At 40.0% G+C, this 25,408-nt stretch overlaps 2 protein-coding genes across 2 annotated transcripts in view; both read right to left on the bottom strand.

Moving 5' to 3' along the window:
- Positions 1-25,408, bottom strand: part of STX6 (syntaxin 6) — a 590,646-nt gene that overhangs the window by 224,482 nt on the left and 340,756 nt on the right. The window lies entirely within an intron of this gene.
- Positions 1-25,408, bottom strand: part of ACBD6 (acyl-CoA binding domain containing 6) — a 132,158-nt gene that overhangs the window by 58,124 nt on the left and 48,626 nt on the right. Inside the window, exon 5 of the mRNA XM_063134468.1 lies at positions 14,386-14,491. Coding sequence (XP_062990538.1) covers positions 14,386-14,491 — 106 coding nt within the window. The remainder of the gene's footprint in view (positions 1-14,385; positions 14,492-25,408) is intronic.

The following is a 25,408-nucleotide window of genomic DNA, read 5'->3' on the forward strand; positions in this document are numbered from 1 at the left end:
TATTTATTCATTAATTACATTTCTATACCGCCCAATAGCTGGAGCTCTCTGGGCGGTTCACAAAAATTAAAAACATTCAAAGTATAAAACAACAGTATAAAATCATAATATAAAATACAATATGTACATTAGGTACATTCATATGAATAGAGCTTTCATTGTAATGCCATAACTCCTTTTCAAAGTCAGGCCAAATGCCCATCTGGGAATTAGGGGAATTACCTGCCTGGATGGGGGTTGTATTTCACCCGAAGAAACATGTTCTCAGCTTGTGGGTCCTCCTGGATCTATTGCTGTCATTGGAGGCTCAAATGACCTCCATGGATAGAAGCATCTACTACAAGCTTAGTAGCAGCATCTACTACAAGTTTAGAGGTACTCCAACTGCACATGTTCCTGAAAATGATAGCCTGGTTACGCTGAGCCACACATTGGTAACCTCGAGATTGGATTACTGTAACGTGCTCTGTGTGGGGCTGGTTCAGAAGCTGCAGCTAGTGCAGAATGCAGCAGCTCGGTTACTGACTGGGGTGCTTTGTTTCACATGTATTATGCCTGTGCTAAACTGGCTGTTACTCTGATACCAAACTAGGTTGAAGGTGTTGGTATGAGTAAACAAAACTCTATACAACTCAGAACCAGGTTACCTCAAGAAACATCTCCCACTAGTATACCAACTCCCCAGGCCACAATGACCTTCAGGGGAAGCCCTGTCATCCATGCTGTGGCCTACGGATTTCTGTTTGGCAGCAACACAGAGACAGTTCCTCTCTGCTGTGGCGCCCACCCTGGCAAAGGTCTCCCCTCTGAGGTATGTCAGCCTCAACACTGGCATGTTTTAGACATCTATTAAAAACATATCTATTTACTTTGGCTTTTCTCCAGCCATGAGCTATCTTAGTAACAGCCTCATGGTAATACGCATGTATTATGTATCTATGTGTGTGTGGTTATTGTTTCTTTGTAAACCGCCCAGAGAGCTTCGGCTATTGGGTGGTATAAAAAATGCAAAAAATAATAAACAAAATTTTTATTCTTTTGTAAATCGCTTTCAAATGAGAAGTGTTACAGAATGTGTAATATTTGCCATTTCTGAAAATATGATTTTCCTGAACAATTCTTTCCTGAATCTGTGTAATTCTATAAACATCAACAATCTTGTGGTACTGAATCTCATAAGTTAATCATGCGCTGTGTTAAATACTTCTATTTGTTTGTCCTGTCCAACAGAGAGAATTAACTGGAACTCTGCAATCCACTAAAAAGAAAAAGAAACCCTAGAAAAATCCCATGAAAAACAGCCTATTCTGTACTAGTGGCCAACTTGTTTACTTTTAAGCAGTAGTCCATTCTCCTCCCTCATCCACCTCAAAAAGCTACTCCTGATGGTCTCTTGACTCTCAGGAGTCAGGGTGCAGTTTTACATAGCTTCTTCTGCATCAAATCAAATTCTCAAATCAACGCACATTTAAATACAGACACGATCAGCCTGCTATCCAGACAACTTGAATCAAATGGCACTATTGAATCCAAAGGAAGATGCATTATCTGGATCAGAGCAGGAACAAAATATCTAGTTTAAAAATGAGATAAAAATGAGATGTTCCAAGCAATCTAACAAATTCAAGTGCTCAAATTGTTTTATTTATTTTTATTTATTTTATCACATTTATATTTTTTATTACATTTATATACCGCCCCACAGCCGAAGCTCTCTGAGCGGTTCACAAAAGTGAACATTAAAAAAGTACAAAATTTTAAAACCATCAGAGACATAAAAAACAACAGTATAAAAACACCAGTATCCATTTAAAAACAACAGTTCTGGGGTCTGTTAGAAAACAAACTTAGCATTATTAAATGCTGTTAAATGCTTTTAAAAGGAACTGTGATTTCCAACCAACTTAGTATGGTGGAACTGGGAGTTAGCGATCAGACTATACAGCAGGCTTCCATTTAACAAGTCCTGGAGCTGGACAGACTCTCTGTAAGATCTTTCAGAGCTGCCCTTCAATCCAACCCTGTAACAACCTAGGCACAAGCCATTTCAGAAGATATAGCTTAGTTCGTGGTGCACGGCATAATGATCCCACAAGTCAGTTAGAAAAGTCTTGTTACCTTTAGCTCACACATAGCACCAAGTTCAGCTTATTCAGGGTTGTCCTAGACAAAGGCCTTTGCTTCCCCACCCACTGCATCCTAAGAAGGTTAAGACAGGTTGCAATATGCAATTCTATTTTATCTTCAAAAGAATCTTGAGTGAGTAGAGGAAAAGTGACTTGCTCAACTTTATATGACAAGCTTCATGGATGAACAGAGATTTTAACTGGCTTTTTAAAGTCCCAGCACCACAATCATTATATTGCGCTAAATCATGAGATTAAACAGTGAGTGATTTGCAACTACTTACAGGAAGAGCTACATGGTCAACTCTGCAAGGATTGCTACTGCATTATGGATTAGCAAAACATTTATTTACCATTTATCTTAAAACACCATGTACTTAATGTGTTCGTTATGGAGCTAACCTGTCACTGACTTCAACAAGGCTTAAGCACAACTAATTCTTTGTACTGGGGGCATAATTTTAGAGTGCACGCTAAGAATAAAGCAAACATGGAAACACAGTTGTAAATTGTCACTATTTGCTTGTGGAAATGACTGACAAGAGAGTTATTGTTGTGTCTATCCCATTTTTTGTCTAGAATATGCCTCAAATTCCTTGCAATAATATGTCTGGATAGACAGGACAGTTAAAAAAAAGTTTGTCGCTTGTGTGGACTCATTTTAAGCCTATATGCATCATGGAAGTGCACTACTCAAGGAACCAGGAAATAACTGTTGCTCCCTATCAAGAACAAACTCTGGGCTTCTTTGCATAACATATAGAACCACTCCAATGTCATCTCCCACAACTCTGACCCCTTGTTCTCAAAGGATAAGGATGCTGAGTTCACAGATAAAGGAAGGGCACAGTTATAGGCATGTCTCATGATGTTTAGGACCTATTTCTCCAGAAAAGCCCCAGGGATCACTGTGTCCAGAGGAAATTGCAATGCTATCCTCAGATTGAGGACTCCATCCATGAAGATACCAACACACTGCAGCCACATCTATGTTGTTTGAAACCCGAGACTGCTGAAAAAGACTAGGCCTCTTTAAGAGGGAAAACCTCAATCAATAGGGAGGTCGGGGTAACTAACCTAAAGCCAAAACCATACCTAATGCCCCATCGCAATATGCTACTTCTTGGAGCAATGTAGAGGCTTGTGTAGCTTCCAGCCCTATTATGACTTGGAGTTATCTGTGGCTGTGTTCACTTTCCTGTCCCTCTAAAAAAACTACTTCTGCTTAAGTCGAAATCCACTGAATCTGTCGTGTTCAAGTCCTAAGTGAGAACTGGACCTCATAAATACCCAGCGACATCAAACCCTCACTATAACAACAGGACTTGTTAGCTGAATCAGAACATTAATTCTACACTTTTAAATCCATAGGTGATGTCCTTAGAACAGGCTTCCCAACAGTCCTAACACCCATGTTAGCAGGCATTATATTTACCAGATTTTCAGATCCAACTATCTGTCAAGAAAATCAGACGTAATTGGCTACAGCTAAATCCTATGCACCAGGATTAGAGAACCTCCAACCAATGGGGCTTTCCAATTTAGTCCCCCAGCGTCTTCTGCCAGGCCTCTCTCTCTTGCTTTGCCACAATTCCCCTATTGCTCAGCTGAGGAAGATTGCAGCGAAGGGAGATTTACATCACTCCTCCCCAAGGTCTTGCCCGTAACTGCTCAGTAGGGAACAGCTAAGCAGTGGGGGGGGGGAGCTGTATAGGCCCATTGCTCAAGTGAACAGTGGGATTCCATTGCTCCCTTTCCTCTGCAGCCCTGGGAGATCCCAGGGAAGAGAAAGAGGGAGTCTGCATGATCACCTCACCTCACCCCACCCCACCCCACCCCACCCTGGATTCTGGTGCATGCCAGTGGCCATTTTGTATATTCAAGCCCCGGCAAGTAGGTTGCCATGGTTTGCTGTATCATCCCACCCATACCGGAATTGTTAGAGGGGGAAACAACTCTCAAATAGTCCTACAACAGACCATGGGTTATTTTAGGGTTGTTTCCCCCTCCAACAAACCCTGTCACCCGGCTACAGAGGACACAGATAATCATGGCAATCCCTCCTCACTGGGTTTTGAATATTCAAAACTGCAACCCACCACGGCTGCCATGAACATGCAAACCAGTTTGAAGTTTAAACCTCACCTTCCCTGCACTCTCTCCACCCCATGCAACACAAATGATTGCTGGAAAACAGCTGAACAGTACAGGAGATTGTGCACACGTACGTTGTGCATGTGTGTGTGTGTGTGAGAGAGAGAGACAGACAGACACACGGACATGTGTATACACCACTGACTCTGGCCTCACACACTGCTGGCTTGTAGTCTCCAACCATTTCCCCTCAAAAGGAACCCAGCCCTTGAGGGGGGAAAAAGCTATACACACCTACCTAGGAGTAAGTCCCATTAAACGCAATGGGACTTACTTATGAGTAGAGATGTACAGATTGCATTGCACAAAACTTTCTGGGCATTGACTAATAAGCATCTTAACATCCAACTGCATAATCACCATATTCAGAGAGCAATTTTCACCACACACTGATCTAAAATCCTGGCTTTCTCTTTTAGGGAAGAGTAAGCAAACAAAAGTTTGAGCTATAAATGGCTATCAGTTTTTTTCGGGGTTTTTTAAAAAAAAAATCATTTTTTTTCTTCCACCGACTACTTTTGTCCTCATTCAGAATTTTTCCCTTGTTGTAGTCTTAATTCCCCTCATTATGGGAGTGTCTATTGAGGGAACATACACCTAAGGAAGTACCCAGTAATTTTTTCTTGTGTTGCCCTCTGGTGCTTGAGTAATCTCCCAGAGAGCCTACTTAAACATGTTCAAGTTGGAGGTGTTGAAAGGGAACTAAGTAAGTGAATAAGTCATGCTATGATGTCCGAGAAAAAATAGCAATGAGGCACTGAGCAGCCAACAGAAATGACAGCTAACCTACCTTCATCCCAAAGCACCTGGGTAGAAAAATAACATTAGGTACAGTTACAGAACGTCAGATTGGCAAACCAGAGAGAACAACTGCCAAAGTATTCATGAACTTGAAAGCTAATAGAAATGCCCACTCCTGCAAGTGGATGTGGATGTGCACAGCTCCATTGTTTCATTGCAATAACCTTGTATTGGAATGTTGTACCAATTATTCTGCAATTCAGGATGACTTCACATTACCATACCGCATATTCCACAAGGCTGCGCGAGTGTGGCGGGGAGGTAGATCAACTGATTTTGACCAGTCTTGATCAGCTCTGTCAGTTTTAGAGTGTTAGGTTAGAATCCTTGATCTCTGGTAACTTGCATGTAGATTTGTGTGTTTATGGCTCATTGAGTGTAGTAGACTCCACAATCTGAGACACCGTTTTGTGTCTTGCTCTGGTTGATAGACTTCGGTATTTAAATAAAAAATAAAATGGAGCCCACAAGTCTGAAGTCTGTCCATCCCTGCTATAAAGTAATCTGAGGTTGCAGGGAAGAATGATGATGGCATGCCTGGAGAAATGGTGATAAAAACCTGAACCTGTGAGTCAGCAACCTGGCCCAGCTGAGCTGTCAATCATGATCCGCTGAAGGCCTATCCCACCAGCTATACCAGGGATCACATTTCACCAGTCCCACTAACCAGAGAATTCACAAAAAAATCACCAAGCACCACAGGAGTGCAAGGTCGGAATTCCAAGAATGGACCCTTTAGGGAGACTCACTTCATCCTGGGAAGATGGGACCTATCTAGGACTTAGGGCCTATGAAAATATGTAGGAGCTCAGCCTGTTTCTGACCATCAATGGCAAAGTTATCAGCATTCCTGCAGCTCATTTCCAACAAATCCATTGAACTGGTCGCTGCTTCTCTGACCTTTACTGCCATCTCACATGCCCCGATAAAGATACCCTTGAGAGTTTGGTAACGTTTTAAAAAAATGTCAGGAAGTTTTATCATCTTAAACAAACGATTTAAAAAGCAGATGCCATTTTTAGAAAACAACTTCAATCTCACTTAAGCTTTCAGCATGTACACACTGTAGTTGTTAATTAGAACTACTTGTGCCTTGAAGTGATAGTCTTTAGCACTCATGCTGAAGCGAAGCAGGACATCACAATGCAGCTCATGACATTATGCAACAGTATGCAATTCTTTCTGGACCACTGGACCTTATGTGCCGGGTTTTATAAAACCACTGGCTGGCTAGGTGTGGTCTAACTCATCACAAATCTTTAGACTCCAAGCAAGAAAGCAAGGTGTTTATGTATACAGCACAATTTTACATTTGAAGTTAGGAAGAACAGGATGACATTGGCACCTAAACCAATGTACTTTATGTTATTCAGAAAGACATCAGATGTAGATCATTATTTTGAGTAGGAAAATGCTGTCTCAGACATCATCTGTTAAGCTTTTCAACTCACTTTTTGACCCAACAAGTAATTAATTTTGTAACACATTATTTTAATGGTTCACTAATTAACCTTGAATTAGAACGGGCTTTGGCAATGATTCTTTATAGAAACATAGACACTCACATTAGTGCTATGTAAATTATTAAATCTTACTGCACTCAACTATACAGCATAGAAATGAAAAGGGAGAGTGAAGAATTTAATGTATTTGGTAAAAACAAAAAAGAATTAAAATTACACTGATTAACAGATAATGAAGATTTAATAGATTTATCAACTGCTGAACGTATTTAAAAATATCTAAGTGTTTCACAAAATACATTATAATATACATTAAAATACAATTAAAATGAGGAAGAATTGCTAAAATATGTATATAGAACAGTAATAAAAACATTAAAATCAATGAAAACCAATACAACACCATAATTACAATAAATTGCATTTTTATCATTATACACATATAGTTCATCATAGGTGTCAGTCTCAAGTAAGACTGGAATCAGGAACCTCCAGTTCTGCCAAGGTTAGAGACACAAGGCTGAAGCACTTGTATCATTCGCCAAGGATCCAGCACAATTCCACCCACTGTGGAAGAAACGACACTTCACCAGAGACACTGTTTTATTGCAAGCGATAGTGCAGGGAAGGATAGTAAACTGCTCGAACCTCTCTGACAGCCTAATGGTCTCTGCTGCAGGTAGATTCCAGCAAGCACTTATAGACATTAATTAACAGTCGTCAAACAGGAAAAGCTGCAGCTTGACATGCAAAAAACATGTTTATCAGCATTTGCTCGATTCCAACAGCTACAGTTCTTGGAACATCCTTCTTCCTCTTACAAGCCTCCTACATACACGTCATGACTAGCTATTACTTAAGCAAAGTTTAAGGCCACGTCATATTTTTTTCAACACCATCAAGTAGTCTAATTATTCCCCCTAACCTGGCTTAAATACAAATGGTTCCAGGCCCACATAGCTGTACTTCCCTGCTTTCCTTTTTCATGCCTAGCCTCTTGATCAATCTGACACAGCATTTTAATCTGATCTCCAGTCCCATTCCACTGGAAATGAGGAAAGGATTCACTGGAACTCTTACTTCCACATCCTGCATTCCTGGCTCAACATACCCCAGCACTGACACTAGAACACAAAAAAGGTATGTGAGAAGCTGTAGTCCTCACACTGGGTTTGAACTACCAATAATTAGTATCAGTGATGCGTCATCACCTGCATCAGGGGTTGGACTAGATGTTCATTGCAGTCCCTTCCAACTCAACAATTCTATGATTCTATGATCTTCCTTAGATAAGAGTATCTGCACTGGCAGTCCAAAACAACCACTATAGGCTTATTTGAGGGGTCATATAGCAGAGCTTGAATCTTTGCAAGCTACTCCTCTCCACTAATGATCTAAGAGTATAAATTTGAACATAAAGCACCAAGATTTCAAAAAATCTTAGCTTTTCCCTACAAAAAATCCCATGGAAAAGGAAAAAAATCCCCAAGGGAAAAGAGTGCAGAAAAGGATTAATATTTGTGCTATATCACATTGACAACAGCCAATAGAGTTGTAATATGTATCTAATATTATGATACTACACAGTAGTTCTATTTAGCCTGCATACATTCTGAACACATAGATATAACAGATCGCCTTTCAGCATTTTTGCATAGCACATGCTTGTTGCTTTATTTTAAAACTGGCTCTGTCCCTGTCCCTTTAGAAGCATCTTGTCAAACAGAAATTCAGCAGGTGAAGCTTTTCTTGGCAAGCAGACAGGCAAGTAGCAAAAAAACCCCTTATTAAATAGCTATTCATCAGGCTACAGTTGAAGGCAGGGGAACAGCAAAAAGAAAAAAAGGAAAAAAGCAGGCAACTAGCATAGCTTTCAGACTCTTATCGGACAAAGTTTTCATTTAATGAAAGCAATGTTTCAAGTTCTGGCCTCCATATTTAATGAGAAAAGTCTCAACATTAAAGGATGTTGTTTACCAGGGACTCAAACGAAGGCGAATAAAAAACCTCCAGACTTAGGCTTCTACATTGCACTAACTATATTTACACATCTTTCCGAAGGTTATAAATGTGAAGGATTTGCAATACTATAGCCTTTGATTATCTTCCTGGAGGCATCACATTTTCTCATACAAACTGTTTAGGGAAGCCAACCTCGTGCGTGTGTGTGTGTATGCGCGTGCAAATAGTCTCATTTCTGAACCTTGACTCTGAATTGCTTAGTGATATTCACAATAAACTAGTAAGACATTTATTTATTGTTTTAATGCCAGAAATTTCATACATGGCATTATGAAAAAAAAATCAATATAGACAGTGCTAATCTGGGACCTTCTACATCCATGCTACAAACTAAACTGATTAAACATGAATTGTTTAATTTATAAACAAAATTGTCCACTGTGCTTATTTGGTGCATTCTCTTCCCTTTCTTATTGTTTAATTATGGTTTTATTAGATTGTAAGCCTATGTGGCAGGGTTTTGCTGTTTTATTCTTTTACTATGTACAGCACCATGTACATTGATGGTGCTATATAAATAACTAAATAATAATAAACATAAACAATTTATGCAAATCAGCTACAATACTCCGGCCCTGAAAGCCAAACTAGAAGTGTTTCATGGGCTGAACAGTCTGGCTTACAGTATATTATGTACAAAATTGCACTGAATTCACAGAACTGTAAGCCACTACATAGTTCATTTGATCCCCAAGCAATAAATTATAATTGCTATGGGCTATGTCTACAAATGAGTGACATTCTAAGTAACTTCACTCATAAAAATTTCTAACATGACCCATCTCTTGTATAAAATGTATTCAGTGTTAATTTGTTGTATGCACAGTATTAATTTATGCCCAAACCAAAATATTAAAATTCTGGGTCAAAGTAATCCAAATTCTGTGGCAAGAAAAGCTAAATTCTGAAACTTGTGCTTAACTTTCACAATTTATACATTATACATTTCCAGGATTTATATAACCTTGCTTGTCATGAAAAGAGGTGAGGTCAAATACAAGTCATTGGAATACTCATGCCTCCAGCCACTAAAATCTTGTTCAGAAGCCTCTCTGACTTCAGAGATTTCAGCAGCTAATAGGCCAGTTCACAGAATTTGCCATGCATGAGCAGAAAACTGTAGGGATGTTGCTGCAGCGCGTCAGACACTTCCACTTTAAATCAACAACCTATGATCAGTCAGCTTGTAGGTTGTTGAGTGTAATGTGTGAACCCAGAGTGGTTAATCCATAGTTTACTGTTTGAATTAACTGCTTGTAGGCTATTGATTAAAAGCAGAAGTGAGGAGCACATGGGAGGCAGCACACTCCTTCACTCCTATTTGTGCATGGCAAATCACATGAACCAGTTCATTGTTTCAAGTATATTTTCACAGCCATAACGGCTAGAAATTTGCTTTTTTTAAAAAAAATCGCAAATGTGAAGATTCACAGGAAGCTGACTTCTGTTCGTAATACCATATTCTGTTGGTTTTCTTCTCTTCATGGAATTACAACACACATGCAGCCCTGCTCAAAATATATTCAGGTTGTCCATTATTATTTTGTTCTTTTGCCCATAGAGAACACGTTTTAGCTACAGAAGAGTGAGAGTACTTCTTAAGCTCTCAATGATCTGGAATAAAAATGCATAAATCTAATCCTAGTACACTAACCTTGCCTATTAAATCTTCCATACCTCACTTTTTTTAGCTGCTGCCAGCTTGGCCAGCTTCTATAACAATTTCTCAAGTGAACAGCACATAAATTTTGCTTTGCTATATGTCACAGGTCTAGTCACAAACAAAGCAAGTGGGGAGGCTGGGAACAGTACTGCCCCTCTTAAAACATGTATGTACATCAAGACAAAACATGTAAGAACTGATCTTAATTCAGACAGAAAGAAAAGACAAAGCTAAGATAAATGAAAGTCTCATTCAAAAGAAAAATTGTATTTGCTGCTGTCATTTCAAATACAATAACCTTGATGTACCCAAAAGCGGAATTTTTTTGGTGGGTAAGACTTGTGTTGGTGTGATAACCTAAGGGGATCTCTCTTGAGCTCTTCATATGTACAAGTTAAATGTTATAAGGTTTAACTAAATATTAAAATTTATTGCTATTCAATTATATTATGGTAATATTCTTTTCTGAGCTTTTCCACTAAACAATCTCTCTTCCAGTTCTACATTACTACACTCAGCTCTATATACTGTTTCAAAGCTGTTATAAAACTTGTTGTTTACTGCATTGTTTATAGTTTCTTCTTTCAACTTTATTATTTTCACAACCACCAAGAATGAAAATATAATTGATGCATTAGGGTGCAGCAGATCCACCTTACACTGGATATATTTGTACATATTTCATGAATAAAAGTCAATTTATATATTTAAATTTTATAAATATACTGATCAGCACAATTTTATGTGATAATTAAGTTATATGTAATATAATCCTATGTAGGTCTATTCAAAAGTAAATGTCACTGAGTTCAATGAGACTTCCTCCCAAGTTAGTTCATATAGGACTACATACTATGTTTTATTTTTTAACTAGAAAAATAATCTAGGTTTGATTTTAAAAAATGAAATATTTTCTAGGGGTAAAAATTGGAAAACAAACCTATTCCCTTGCATTTCAAATTTCCAGAAATTTTACATCTTTACCTGTCATTTTCCTTAGAAATTTGCCCCTAACTTTACAGTAGAAGTTGACCTTTACTTCCTCATATCCTATACAACCATATTCAACAATACATTTCTGCTCATTTTGGGTTGTTTTTAGAACCGCTAGTTTCCCATTGCATGAGCAGTCATAGAATCATAGAATAGCAGAGTTGGAAGGGGCCTACAAGGCCATCGAGTCCAACCCCCTGCTCAATGCAGGAATCCACCCTAAAGCATCCCTGACAGATGGTTTGTCCAGCTGCCTCTTGAAGGCCTCTAGTGTGGGAGAGCCCACAACCTCCCTAGGTAACTGATTCCATTGTCGTACTGCTCTAACAGTCAGGAAGTTTTTCCTGATGTCCAGCTGGAATCTGGCTTCCTTTAATTGAGCCCATTATTCCATGTCCTGCACTCTGGGAGGATCTAGAAGAGATCCTGGTCCTCCTCTGTGTGACAACCTTTTAAGTATTTGAAGAGTGCTATAATGTCTCCCCTCAATCTTCTCTTCTCCAGGCTAAATATGCCCATTTCTTTCAGTCTCTCTTCATAGGGCTTTGTTTCCAGACCCCTGATCATCCTGGTGGCCCTCCTCTGAACAAGCTCCAGCTTGTCTGCCTCCTTCTTGTATTCTGGAGCCCAGAACTGGATGCAATACTCTAGATGAGGCCTAACCAGGGCCGAATAGAGAGGAACCAGTACATCACGTGATTTGGAAGCTATACTTCTATTAATGCAGCCCAAAATAGCATTTGCCTTTCTTGCAGCCATATCGCACTGTTGGCTCATATTCAGCTTGCGGTCTACAACAATTCCAAGATCCTTCTTTTTTGTAGTCAGTCCTTCTCGAGCACAGGCAAACTTAGATACTGCCCACTGTTTTTCCATGCCTGCCATAAATGATACTAGAGTGGATGAGGAAGGGGAGAAGAGATGAGAAGATGGGTTGCAATAAGTGCAATCAGGTAGGCAGTGAAAAATTACTGAGCCAGAGAACAACAAGACTATGTGACAACCCAGAGGGGGAATTGAAGGGAGAGCTATTACTATAGCTAACACTGATCACAAGCTATTCCTCTTGACTTGGAATTTATAGAAATGTATCTTCTGTGGCTAAACAACCTGTGGCATCTAATAGTACTGACAGAGCTGAATAATGTCACTACAGAAGCTCTTAAGTAGCACACAGACGTTTCAGTTCACTTCATCGACGAAGAAGGTTTCTAGCCTTGAATTTTAAACTCCCTCCTCCTGCTTTCAACAAATTAATTCATACGAATTCCTGATTAATAATAAAGGCCATGCCATCAGCATTCAGAACCCCAGCAGGGAATGTCATGGCTCAAAGGGCAGAAATCTGCTTAGAGCTACAAGAGAACCCAACTGAATTTGTGGCGTCTCAGTCTATGAATGTGTAAGCACTTCATCTGTTCACTACAACACAATGTGCTGAGAGGCCACATGGTTACAGACCAAAAGCAGGACAAGCAGGCAGTGTGCAAGAGTAAAAACCAACCTGTCAAACAGGTTTCATTTTGTCTGACCATGAGCACACACATATACCCAAGAAATTTGCTTTTTCAACAAGCTCTCATGTTTTTAAAAAGGAGACTTTGCAAGTTATATTATGAATATTCTCTCTCAACATTGCTATGGAGTTATTAGCACAGTCCTAAATCCCTTTCCTCCCCTGCTCCAACCATTGCAGAGCAAGAGAGAACTTATAGGCATTCTATCTAGTTTTATCTTCATGTTTAGCTGAGCTTCAATGTACAGAGAGCAGAGAAAAAACACTAGTGTGCATAAATGGCATTATTAAGTATTTACTTTCAAAACCGCCACACTATGAAGGCATGGCAAGATGGAAGCTTTCTGGTATCACAAAAAAATCTTGAAATCAAAACTGCTAGGCCCCTTTGACCAAGTTACATTGAGCAACCTGGGAGTGGGGTACAAAGGCAAGGCCCACAGAAATCTGCAGTTTTTCAGCATGCCAGACCATAGTATAGTGCTCTATGGAAAAAGCAAGTTTTCAGGGACAACCCTGACATTCCCTAGAACTTCCTTAGATAAAAAGTAAAGGAATTGCTCAAGTTTTTGAAGAGGTATAAATGCACTTCAGTGTCACTAAATTAGCTGCTGTTCAATTATTTCTAAAACCTATTTCAAATGTCACATTCACAATGTAACTACTGTTTAAGTCAAGAACAAGCTGGATACCAGCAGAAGGCAAGTCATTTGTGTGAAGCATATCCCTATCCCATGTGATTTTAGAACTACCAACAAATTCATGCTCAAGAATGTTTCTCTAGCCTAAAGTCAAGTGATCTCAATTATCTCCTGCAGAGGCAGAGAGGAAGAATAAGGACTCCAAATAAGGTATATTTAATATGAATGAACGTTCCATAACTGGAGCTATTGCCAATGAAAAATGTTACAGAGCAAAGCTATTCCTTTATCAGGAACCCATTGAATTAGAGAATATTGTATTGATTTAGGCTTATCACCACCATCGATAGCTCTACAACAGGAGAGGGCAACTTGTAGCCCTCCATATGTTTTGGCCTACAACTCCCATTAGCCTTAGCCAACATAGCCAATGGAGAGTTTTGATGGGAGCTGTAGGCCAAAAACATCTGGAGGGTCACAAGCTGCCCAGCCCTACATTACAATGAGGCACAGTAAAATGGCCACCTTGCACAGATTTTGGGTGCCATTTAAAGAGCCAAAGTGGGTGGCAGACAGATAATCCCCCAGAAATCCATAGGGATAATCCCCCAAAAGGTTCTCTTATGCCAGTCCCTTAAAATGAATAGGAACTTGCATAGCTACTATTTATTTCAATTAGGTTTTGGCAAGAGAATTTACCACTGGATTATTTGTCACGTTAATTAATGGGAGGAGGGGGGTCATTAGGCTTTTCTGCTTTAAGCACCAGAATATCTTGGGCCAGCTGTAACTATTATCAAACGCAAAAGTCAAAGTCGAACCATGTGTCAGGAACTTATTGCTTAGGAGTTGCAAAGCTGGACAATTCTTCTTCTACTAACAGATGTCTGGTCAAACACACTGAAACAGAGATATAGCAGCTGCAAGGAAGGATTAGAGAAATGAGGGGACATTAATTTGACATACCAGCCTTTAAGACTGATTAATCCCTCCCCAGGCCCAATACCTTCTCATCTTTCATATTCACATCCACTTTTTTTGATCGGATGGCTTTGGTTACATGGTCAATGTTGTTTTCTCTGCAGTAGTCAAATATGTTCTTATCTTCCTCCCTAAGAAGAAATAAAAAGGAGGATGTGTACTGTTACTGAGCAACACATACAAACTACACAAGCATAAGATGCCAACTTTCCCACCAATTCTATCATTTCAGCGTTACAGATTACTACAAATTTTCGATGCTCTGAATGCAGATAGCTTACTTCTGATTGGTATGTATCCTGCATCACAGATCATTTAAACAATATACTGCAAACTAACTGTCCACAAGGAATGAAGTGAATCAACACAATCCAACATCAGCTAGGAAATAAAACCTGTGCTTGTTTCCTTATAATACATTCAAATCTAACATGTAAAGTTTTCTCTTAATGTATTTAAGAAATTCATTAACAACCTTTCAAAATGTGGCATTTCCCCAATACTTAATATAAAGCTTCCCTGTCCTCAACTATCTTTATGAGGACTGCTGAGTGTGTGTGTGTGGGGGGGGGGAGTGAAAGCCTCTCCCCGCCCTCTAATCCTAGAGAAGGTATCTCTTTCCCCACTGCTATAAGCAAGGGGAAACAGTGAACATGCATGCAGGGACTGCTGGGGGTGGGGAAGGTTAAAACAATCCTAATCAGTAATTCTAATCAAGATCACTATTATCATTTTGGGATGGGGTGGGGGTGAGGGAGTGAGGTTAAAGTCTCCGATGCACCAGCTATCTTGTCTACATTGGGATCACTGGGGATGGAGGGGTGGAGTAAAGATAATTTTCTCCCCTCCCCCCACCAGCATTCCTTATCATTATTACTGCAGCAGCAGGGAAACAGCATTTTTGATCCCTGATGGTTGATCAGCTGGGCAGCAAAGAAAGTGAGACGCCGGGTTCCTTGGAGCTACAGATTGCCCACCTGTATGCTAGTATCACCCCTGTGTGATAACCACCAAACTGAACTTTCTGGAAGGGATCCTTGCAAGGCAGATAGAATGGCTCAATTTCAGAAATCACTCAAAGCATGGTTAAAGAAAGTTAAAATGTGGTTTGGTGCAGTGTTGGAATTGACAAACCATAGTTTGCAATTGACAGGCGAATCAGAGTCACAAAGCACAGTCTGTCAGGATGCCTGACTTGACAAATGATTGTTACAGTCATCTCTCCAATTCCAGAAGTTGTTGCACCAGGGTCGCGGTAGAGAAATTCTGAAGCGGAGTGCTGAGAGGATGGAAAACAAAAGTACACACCAATGCTAAACCAGTTTTCCTGTTTTGCATTTGAAAGCTCCAATAATGGTTTGGGTTCTAAAGCATGGTTAGCACAAAACATGGTGATCTCTGTGACCATATTGACGATTGTATTTCAGCTTATTTAGCCTAGCCAGCCATGCACATAATTCCTTTGTAACTCACCTTGATAAACCAGGTACTTTCTAATTAACTATAGTTTCCCATTTCATCCACACTGGAAAACTATGGTTACAAGCTTTGAAAGAAGCCATGATCTTAAACCAACTTCAAACCATGGGTTAAAAGCCTGGTTTATTCTGAAGCTTGTAACCATAGTATCCCAGTGCAGACAAAATAGGAAAGCATGGCTAATAAGAGACTTCCTGGCTTATTGGGAGTAGGGAGAAGAGAAGGGTTGGGTGCACAGGCAAAGGGATCATGCATATCTTGGCTTATAATGTCATGATCATCTGAACCAGGTCTGTGCCATATACTAAAATGGAATTACATAGTTTAATGCAAATATTTTATTAATATCACTTTGTGGTACAGGCCTATCACCTACCAAAGCAGAAAAGCTAGTGAACAGCCCAAATAAGGCACTATAATATCACTCCAGTACGTAATCAGAGCTATGCCCATAATGAACATCACAAATCAATTGTTTTATTAATAACTAATGAATTAATCCAGATTCTAACTGTTTAGAATAGGCCTTAGTATGATACAGTGAAGCTTTCCAGCGATGTTATGCAGCTGTCAGAGGTGAACACATTATGCCTGACCTGTCTAAGCAAAGTCATGCCTCCTTGCATCCCTTAGCAAAGCCCCTGCCATTCTACGGTCCTATAAGCCTCTTGAGGGAGGGGCCTGTCCATCCCATTCCTGAGTTGGGGACAGAGACAATTGTACAACTCCATCTCACAGACTACTCCACCTGGCTTCAAATGGTGTTGACCACAAAGTTATGTGCTAGTTAAGGAGGTTTGCCATCTAGTGACTGAACATGGTACTCCAGGCTTCAACCACACACACATTTCAATTAATTAAACTTATCGAATATATTTTTAAAACAAAATAACCCTAAGGTGCACACTCCTAGGTCCCCTTAGTATGTATGCCAAGGTGACTAGGTTTCATGGTCTGGGCGCTATGGTGCTGACAGACAGACAGACATTCCGTTTTATTATTACAGATTGCTCTATTTTTATTTATGCTATTTGTTTTCAACTCACTTTACAATTGTAGCAACTTGTATTTTAAAGAACAGTAATGAGAAATAAATTGAATAGATGAGTGAAAATAAATACAGAAACAGGTACAATACAAACTCAAAATATAAATGTATTAGTAATTGCTGGGACTCTTATGAAGAATTGCTCCAGGCTGTGGCATATAAACCAACCCAAAACATGAAAGTAGGACTTAAAAACACAACTGAGTGTGTATTTGGTTTCTTGCTGCTGAGGACAGTGTTTTATTTGTAGACAATGGCTTTGAAAATAGTCTAGTCTAGGTCAGTCCAGAGCGATGCACACGCATAACAAACACATATAACAACATCTGTGGTTTTTTTTAAAAAAAATCCTTCTTTTTAAAAAGAACACCAAAGCAAGAAAAAACTGTTAATAGTTCAATCAAAAACCTAACTTGAAAACACTTATAACCAAAACAGACTGTTACATTTCAACAGAGTAGGGGCAGTGATACAAATAGGTTTTTTTTTTAATGTTCCTCCCACCCACCCCTATTATTTTGGCTCACTTTCAAATGCTTTAATGGTACTTGGTGGTATTTAGCTTGTTGGTCCACAGGAAAGTTAACAGAAACCACAAAGAGCTAAAGTCCTAGCAAATTAAAAACCTGCCTGAATAGGAAAACTATGAAGTCATTATGCAGCAGAAAAGGTTCCTAGATTATAAAGCTCACAGTCTGAGAGTAGAAGTATATCTTATTTAGAAGCAGGATACTGATCTATGTTATAAAAGACTAATCAAGAGACTACGTTAAAACTAGTCACGTTGCAATTCAAACACAGAAGTTAATTGATGATTTTAACATGCCCCATAAGAAATGCAAAGCATAAGGGGTAACTTTAATGCCACAACTTTTAAAGTTAGAATACTCCCTCCACTTCCCAAGGAAAAAAAACACTCAATGCATCTGTGCACCAAAATAGATGTAGAAAAAGTAGAACAAATGGAGTGTCAGTTTTGTCAGTTCTTTACTCTTTCAGCTTTATGTGCTGAGTGAATTATGATTCATTCTTCAGAACTCAGGGATTTCTTCTCCTTCCCTTCTGCTAGTGTAGCAGTTTTAAAATGAAAGTGCTGATACTGGGCTATTGGAGCAAAATAAATAAATAAATAAATGACAGGACAGACTTCCTCTGTAGAAACTCATTCACTCCTGAACAATTTACAGCACAATCCTATACATGTCTACTCAGAAGTAAGGAACATTGACTTAAATGGGGCTTACTCCCACATAAATAGGTATAGGATTGCAGCCCTAGGGACTGTAATACATCAGGCTGTAAGTGGCAAAGTAGTATATTTGAATGGTAACCTATTTAAAAATAAAAGATAAAAAACCTTCCCTATACATTTTTCTATACATAGGAAGACAGCCATGCTAAGGAGAATAGACTGACTCTTCCTCCTTGATATATTAGTTTTGTATATGCAGAGAGATTTTTTTTTTAAAAAAGAAAACTAACACTCAAACATGTGATTCCCCGTCAAGCTTTACCATTGATTGTATTGACTTGCAGCACATGGCAATTTACTAGAAAGGCATAAGAAACTATTTGTAGGTTGGTACTTCAGAAGCAAGCACACATTTCTTCATCTCCTAATACTTGAATGAACTGGTCTCCTGAAGTCTAGTTCATTTACCAAAATATCCACTCTCTAAAGCCTGACTTTTTATTCCTTTACAATATTAACTATGTGTTACTCTAATTTGTTACTAATTATCAATTTGTTGAACCAAAATATAACCATTTTATTTGAAAGCTAAACTTTGGCAGATGCATTTGGGATCAGTAATCTCCTGCATCTAATGGTAGCATGTCAGAGTTAACCCAAGGTTTGTCATTTGAAGTTTGGGCCACAATCCTACACACACTTACCTGCAAGTAAGCTCAATGACCAAACTAACTTACTAAAAATAATCTTACTAAAACAGTTTCATAGCAGGAAAGGTCGTTCATCATTTTTTACCAGCATTAAAAATGGAAGGTAAAATACTATTCAAAGTTTTGGTGCGCTCCATTTGAAAAGCTTGAGGAAATGGCACGTTAAAATCAATTTGTTCTATTATTCTCACTTTACAACAATTGAAAGCTTGAGAAACTGCTAAATGAATTCTATTTAAAAGATGATAAATATTAATAAATATATTCCCAGTCTGCTGTGGCTGGTGAGTAGCTGTTTTAGGTTGTGGGGACTGTATGTTATTAAAGCCTGTGAGATAGAAATGTAATTGTTCTGGATAGACTGTTGATCACTGATGATACATTTGAGTGGTTTAGTTCTGAACTATAGGTGACGGTTAGTAGGGTAGTGCTCTGTTGTTTTCTCTTCTGGATCTGTCCTGTAGTAGATTATTCCTCCATATCAGTCTGGCCTTGATTATAGTTTCTTTCACTTCATTGGGTAGATACTGTAGTGTACGTAAAGTTGTGAATCTCGTATCTCGGCATGTCTTTCAGATATCTCAGCCTGGCTGCTTCATCGTCGTTTGAAACTTAACATGGCAAAGACTGAATTGCTTGTTTTTCCTCCTAAACCTTCTCCTCACCTCTCATTCTCTCTTACTGTCAACGATGTCACGCTTACTCCGGTCAAGGAAGCTCGTAGTCTTGGCTTTATATTTGACTCCTCGCTCTCCTTTACTCCTCACATCGAGGCAGTAGCTAAATCCTGTCGTTTCTTCCTATATAATATTGCCAGGATTCGACCATTTTTGTCTGTCTCTTCTGCCAAGACTCTCGTTCACGCACTGGTTATCTCTCGGCTGGACTACTGCAACCTTCTTCTCTCTGGCCTTCCTTCGTCTCACATCAGTCCGCTGGTCTCTGTCCACCACTCTGCCGCTAAGATCATCTTCCTGGCCCGCCGCTCTGACCATGTCACTCCACTTCTGAAATCTCTTCATTGGCTTCCAATTCACTCCAGAATCCAATATAAACTTCTCCTGCTGACCTTCAATGCTCTTCACGGTCTAGCTCCTGCCTATCTCTCCTCTCTCATCTCACACTATCGCCCCGCTCGGGCTCTCCGCTCCTCTGATGCCATGCTTCTCGCCTGCCCAAGGACCTCCACTTCCCTTACTCGGCTTCGTCCTTTTTCTTCTGCTGCCCCTTACGCCTGGAACGCTCTTCCAGAACACTTGAGAACTACAAACTCAATCACTGCTTTTAAAACTCAGCTAAAAACTTTTCTTTTCCCTATAGCCTTCAAATATTGAGTTTGTTCTGACTCTATACTGTTAGCTTCACCCTACCCCGTGCCTGTTTACACTTCCCTGTGCCTGTTTGCATTCTCCTTCCCTCTTTATTGTTTACTACAACTTATTAGATTGTAAGCCTATGCGGCAGGGTCTTGCTATTTACTGTGTTATCTGTACAGCACCATGTACATTGATGGTGCTATATAAATAAATAATAATAATAATAATAATAATAATAATAATGAACAGTTATATTGCAGGGCTTGGCTGTAGATAATGGATTTTGTAGTGTGTTCTGGGTAAAAACTGGAAAATGTTAGTATGTGTAGTGGTCAACAGGTTTGTGATTTAAAATGATGTTTTTATGTCTATTATGTCACAGTAGTGTCTAGAAAGTGAACTTGTTGCACGTACTGGTCTAGGCTCAGGTTGATGGTGGTGTAAAACTTACTGAAGACCTGTCCGTGAATCTAGATTATTCCTGTCCATGAATCCAGATGATAAGATGCTATCAATGTATCTCTCATAGAAGAGAGGTTTTTGGCAACAGCAGCTGAGAAAGTGTTTTTCTAAGCCTGACTTGAATATGTTGGCATACTGTGGGGCCACGCAAGTAAGTACCCACGGCAGTGCCACTTGATCTGAAGAAAATTTAAATTCTTTTTTAGTAAGGGCAATGTCACTTGTCCCATACACTTATTGTTGGTGCTTAATAAATGTTAAATAGCAACTAAAATTTGCAAGGAACATGAAAATCATTTGTGAAAAGTTATATGCCTTTTTTAGCCCTCTCTTATTTCTTTGTTATGTGTTCACTAATGAATGGCTATTCTTATGTATCTCTGTATTTATATAGTCTTCTTTTCTTAGTTACTTTGTATTGTATTTTATTCCTTTAACAGCTTGTAATCCACCAAAAGAACATTACTTATTAACCGGATCAAAAATATAATGAAGAATGATTGAAATCCTGCATATGTAGAAAAATTCCTTAAAAGATTTTATAGAATACTTGATAGAACTTGAACACGTTTGTGAAGGAGACAATTGGCACATTCACATGATTGGGGAAGAAAAATAAGCCACTGCGGCAGTTGTGTGCTGCCTAGTTGCTATAATTGCCTTCTCCGGCTGCAGTTTTTTGTGTCATCCAAACCTGGTGTGGGTGAGTGGTGGTGGTTTATAACTACCCTGCAAACCTAGAACAAGCCATTGGTTCTGGAGTGTTTTATAAACCCACATGCCATCCATCCTTGCCAGGTTCAACTACATGACAAGCCATGTCCAGCAAGGGTAATTCTGGTTATAAGGCAGCATGCAATCAGCACAGTCAGGCCAGGAAAATAAGCCATGGTGGCTTATTTTCCTTCCCCAATTATGCAAACTCAGTCAATATGGCCTGGTTCACATGTCACTGCATCAGTCGATGGCAAATTGTCGTTAATGAACCCACGATTTGTGGGGCCACGTGCAAGCTACTTCCAGTTTCCTGAAACAGACTATGAACACCTTAGCATGCTATCTGAACCCAGACACTTTGGGCTGCTTGTTGGTTAAACAACCCAAAATCAGTCGAATGCTGTTCTTAGGTTAACTTTGGATTGCTTAACTCACAAACCCAAAATGTCCAGGTTTGGACATCATGTTAATAAGCTACAATAAGCTAGTGTGTTTCTGAAAACTGGAAGCAGCTCACACACAATAATTAACCCATTATTTGCCACTGTGACATGCAAACAGTCCCTATATATCTTGCCCAGCTTCATTTTACTCACTGAAGATAATCAAAGAGTAGGAGCTTTTCTAGATGAGCTCTCAACTGTCTTATCTTTTTTTTTTATCTTACACCATGCCAGGAGATCATATTACCTACACAGCCTTCCAGTAAACACAAAATTATACTGTTTTAAAGAAAAAGGCTTTGTTCCCCAGCTCTGGGACTCTTCAGCAACATTGGGAACATTGCACAAAATCTTCCTTGTCTGCCTTTGTCATGTTTTGTCTTTGAAAATAAACAGCTGGCTGACAAGGTGGCTATGCTCTTATCACTATTCCTTCCCTGTTTTTCTGGACCCATCTAATTGTTACGGTAGAAGGAGATTTGGTTGAGGGATGCTACCTTGCCCATGAGGGCCCATGCTCCACAAACAGGTGGCGTTGCCTGCCTGCTCGGCACTGTGCCGCCATGTGTGCCAAAGCCCGATGAAGCAGAGAGAGAGAGAGAGAGAGAGAGAGAGTTGGGAGCCAAGACACAGTTGCAACAGTTACTGTTTATGTCAAGGCCTTCTTACCCCACAAGGGACCCATCTTCACATAATCTATAATTATCTCTTCGTTTAATCGCCCCGTCACTTCTGAGGCTCTCCTGGGCACAGGAAGAGGAAAAGCTCATTAACTGAACCTTTTCTCCTCTCTCCAGCCACCCATAGCTTTTAATTGCTTGGTGTTGTTATTATCTATCAGTGCAACTGGGATCATTTTCATAAGAAAGAGTGGTGGGAGGGAGAGAAGCAGGCACGTGTCCCTGAGGTATGCACAGCAGACAAACCTTTGCTTTCTCAATTATTTATGCCAGCTGAGGTTTTACAGGCTGAATAAATCCATAACTCAAGTTTATTCTGAACAGTCTGGGTCCCCAGGGGGGAAGTGTTGCCCACTTGCCTGCACACTTCTGTGTTGTCCTCAGAGAATAACTAGGACATAACGAGACATGTGTCAGCCAATTGCCCACGCATGAAAAAAGTATGTACAAAATTCAAGATTAGCAAGGCAGGAGCATTTTAAAAACCACAGCCGATCCATCCCCCTCAGTGCAACATGTTCTTTCCCCCCCCTTTTTCTTTCAATACAAGGGAATCTAGCTTTGGTAATACTTTACCCTACCCTTATAAAAATGAAAGATACAAATCCACTGTGCTTGTCAGAAAGTGAAAATGCCAGTGAAGCTTCTCATGACTTGTACAAACAGGAAATTCCCTGACAAAACATGTTGTTCACCCCACCCAATTTTTTGAATGTTAACAATACAGGCAATACTTTCCTTCAGGCAAGGGGTCTGATCAAACATAATGGTGGCAAATTATGGGTTAATTAACCCACAATTTGCTGTGGTGTGTGCTGGGCACATTCTGCAGCCTTTTCAACCCCCAATCAGGCCAATTGGGGGTTCCTACGTGACATCCGGACCCAGATACTATAGATTAACCTTGGGTTAAACAACCCACAGTTACCTACTTACTAATTGTAGGTTAACTGTGGGTACTTTAACCCACGATTAGCTGAATGACTGTGTTCACATGATAGGGGAAGTAAAATAAGCCATCATAGCTTATTTTCCCACCTCGTGCATGCCAGTTGCACACCACATCAGTACCATAATTACCCCTGCTGGGCGTGGTTTCTCATGTCATCCAAGCCCGGCAAGAATGTGCAGTGGGTGGATTAACAAACCACCACACAACCCATGGCTTGTTCTAGGGTTGTGGAGTGGTTTGCAAAGCACCTTCACTGTATTACCTCGCCAGATTGAGACAACACAAATTGCGCCAAGCAAGGGTAATTATAGTAATGACATGGCACACCCAGCAAGGGTAATTATAGTAATGATGTGCTACAATGGCTTACGTTCCTTCCCCAATCGTGCAAACCCAGCCATAGTGTCCAGGTTTGGATGTCATGTAGCAACCCTTAATCGGGTTGAATGTTAAAAATGGCAGAACATGCCTAGTACATGCCACAGCAAATCTTTGGTTAATTAACCCACGATTTGCTGACATTACATGCAAATTTGGTCTATGTCTCTATTGCCAGGAGAAAACAGGTTGCTTACCTGTAACTGTAGTTCTTTGAGTGGTCATCAGTGCATCACTTATTGGCTCTGAGTTTGTCAATGTACACATCACCACTCGAAGAACTACAGTTACAGGCAAGCAACCTACTTTTCTTCTTCATGGTCTCTGCGCATCAGACATATGCACAATTAACAAGCTGGCTTACTGGAGGAGGGTAGGTGCCTCTAGAACTTTGTCCAAAGCACACTTTTAAACGATCCAAGTGGTTGCATCTGGTTTGCTTAGTAAAACCCATACAATGGGGACAGGTCTTCACTATGTGTGCTTCCTCCAAGCAGAGTAGGCAGAGCGAGTGTCCACCTGCTGATGGCAATTTACTGCCACATTCCACACATTTTTTCTGAACAGGACCTTAACTGCCATATGTGTAGTTAAAAGAAAACAATGAAATAAGAAGACTAACTACTACCTCAGCAAACAAACTAACAAGTCTCTTTAAAGAATGACATTCCCAACAAGGCAGCCAGCTAGGCAATCAAAAGAGAACTGAAGGGAATGGTGGGAATCTGCTAGGACATGCAAAATAGTACGATTTTCCTACTAGCATTGAGGTGAAAATCTGCCTGGGCCCGCAAGGGCAGCAGAGGCCCCTGCAACTAGCCCTCTCGGGCCCAGGCAAACACGCTCAACGCCAGGACAGGCCTGAGCCTGACTGCTCTTGAGCTTTTGAGAGCAGTTGGGCACAGTTCTGCCCTGACCTGCACCCCCTTTGTCCTTTTCCCCTGCTGCATTAACGGTGGCTGCAATCAAAGTTGAATTCTCCTCTCACTAATACTACCAGTTGACGTGTATGGAATGTGATTGTGCAAATGTCAGGTATACATACTAGACAGTACATGTGGCAGGGTTTTTGCCAACATTTTTTTTTCTGTGAAAGGCCAAATGTTTCCCTGCTCTTCCACATATACATATACACATAACTAAATCAGCTAAACCCATGCAGCTTTCCGGTAGTTTCACTCACTGGCATGAAGTAAGCATTTTCTGTATTTCATTTTTAAAAGAATCAAACAAGGTTTTTCCCTTGGAACAATGTTATGCTATTGAACACTTTAAAAACTGTCATGTTCTAACTGCAGGATCGGGGCCAAAGGTAGGCAGGCTCATGAGGGACACTGCTTCCATTGTTCCTTAGAACTGTTACTCTCTTTCGCATGGCTACGGGCACCTCAGTTCTTTATAGTACAACACTGATTGTGAGTGACACATGCAGTATTCAACCTTCACGTATATGTGTACACAATGGTGCAGTTCACAGATAAAGGCTAAATCATGGTTTATGGGAACATGCCTTGGACACAAGCGCTTCTCCCCTTGCATGCTCTGATTCCTTCCCTCAGAGGCAATGTCAAGCTATGATTCACTCAAACCAGGAAATGAGAGCAAGAAGTGTGATAAACCAAAGCAAGGACCTGCTGTCCAACCCATGATTTGGTGTTTAATTATTATTAC

The sequence above is a fragment of the Elgaria multicarinata genome, chromosome 1 (assembly GCF_023053635.1).
Source record: "Elgaria multicarinata webbii isolate HBS135686 ecotype San Diego chromosome 1, rElgMul1.1.pri, whole genome shotgun sequence".
Classification (NCBI taxonomy): Eukaryota; Metazoa; Chordata; class Lepidosauria; order Squamata; family Anguidae; genus Elgaria; species Elgaria multicarinata.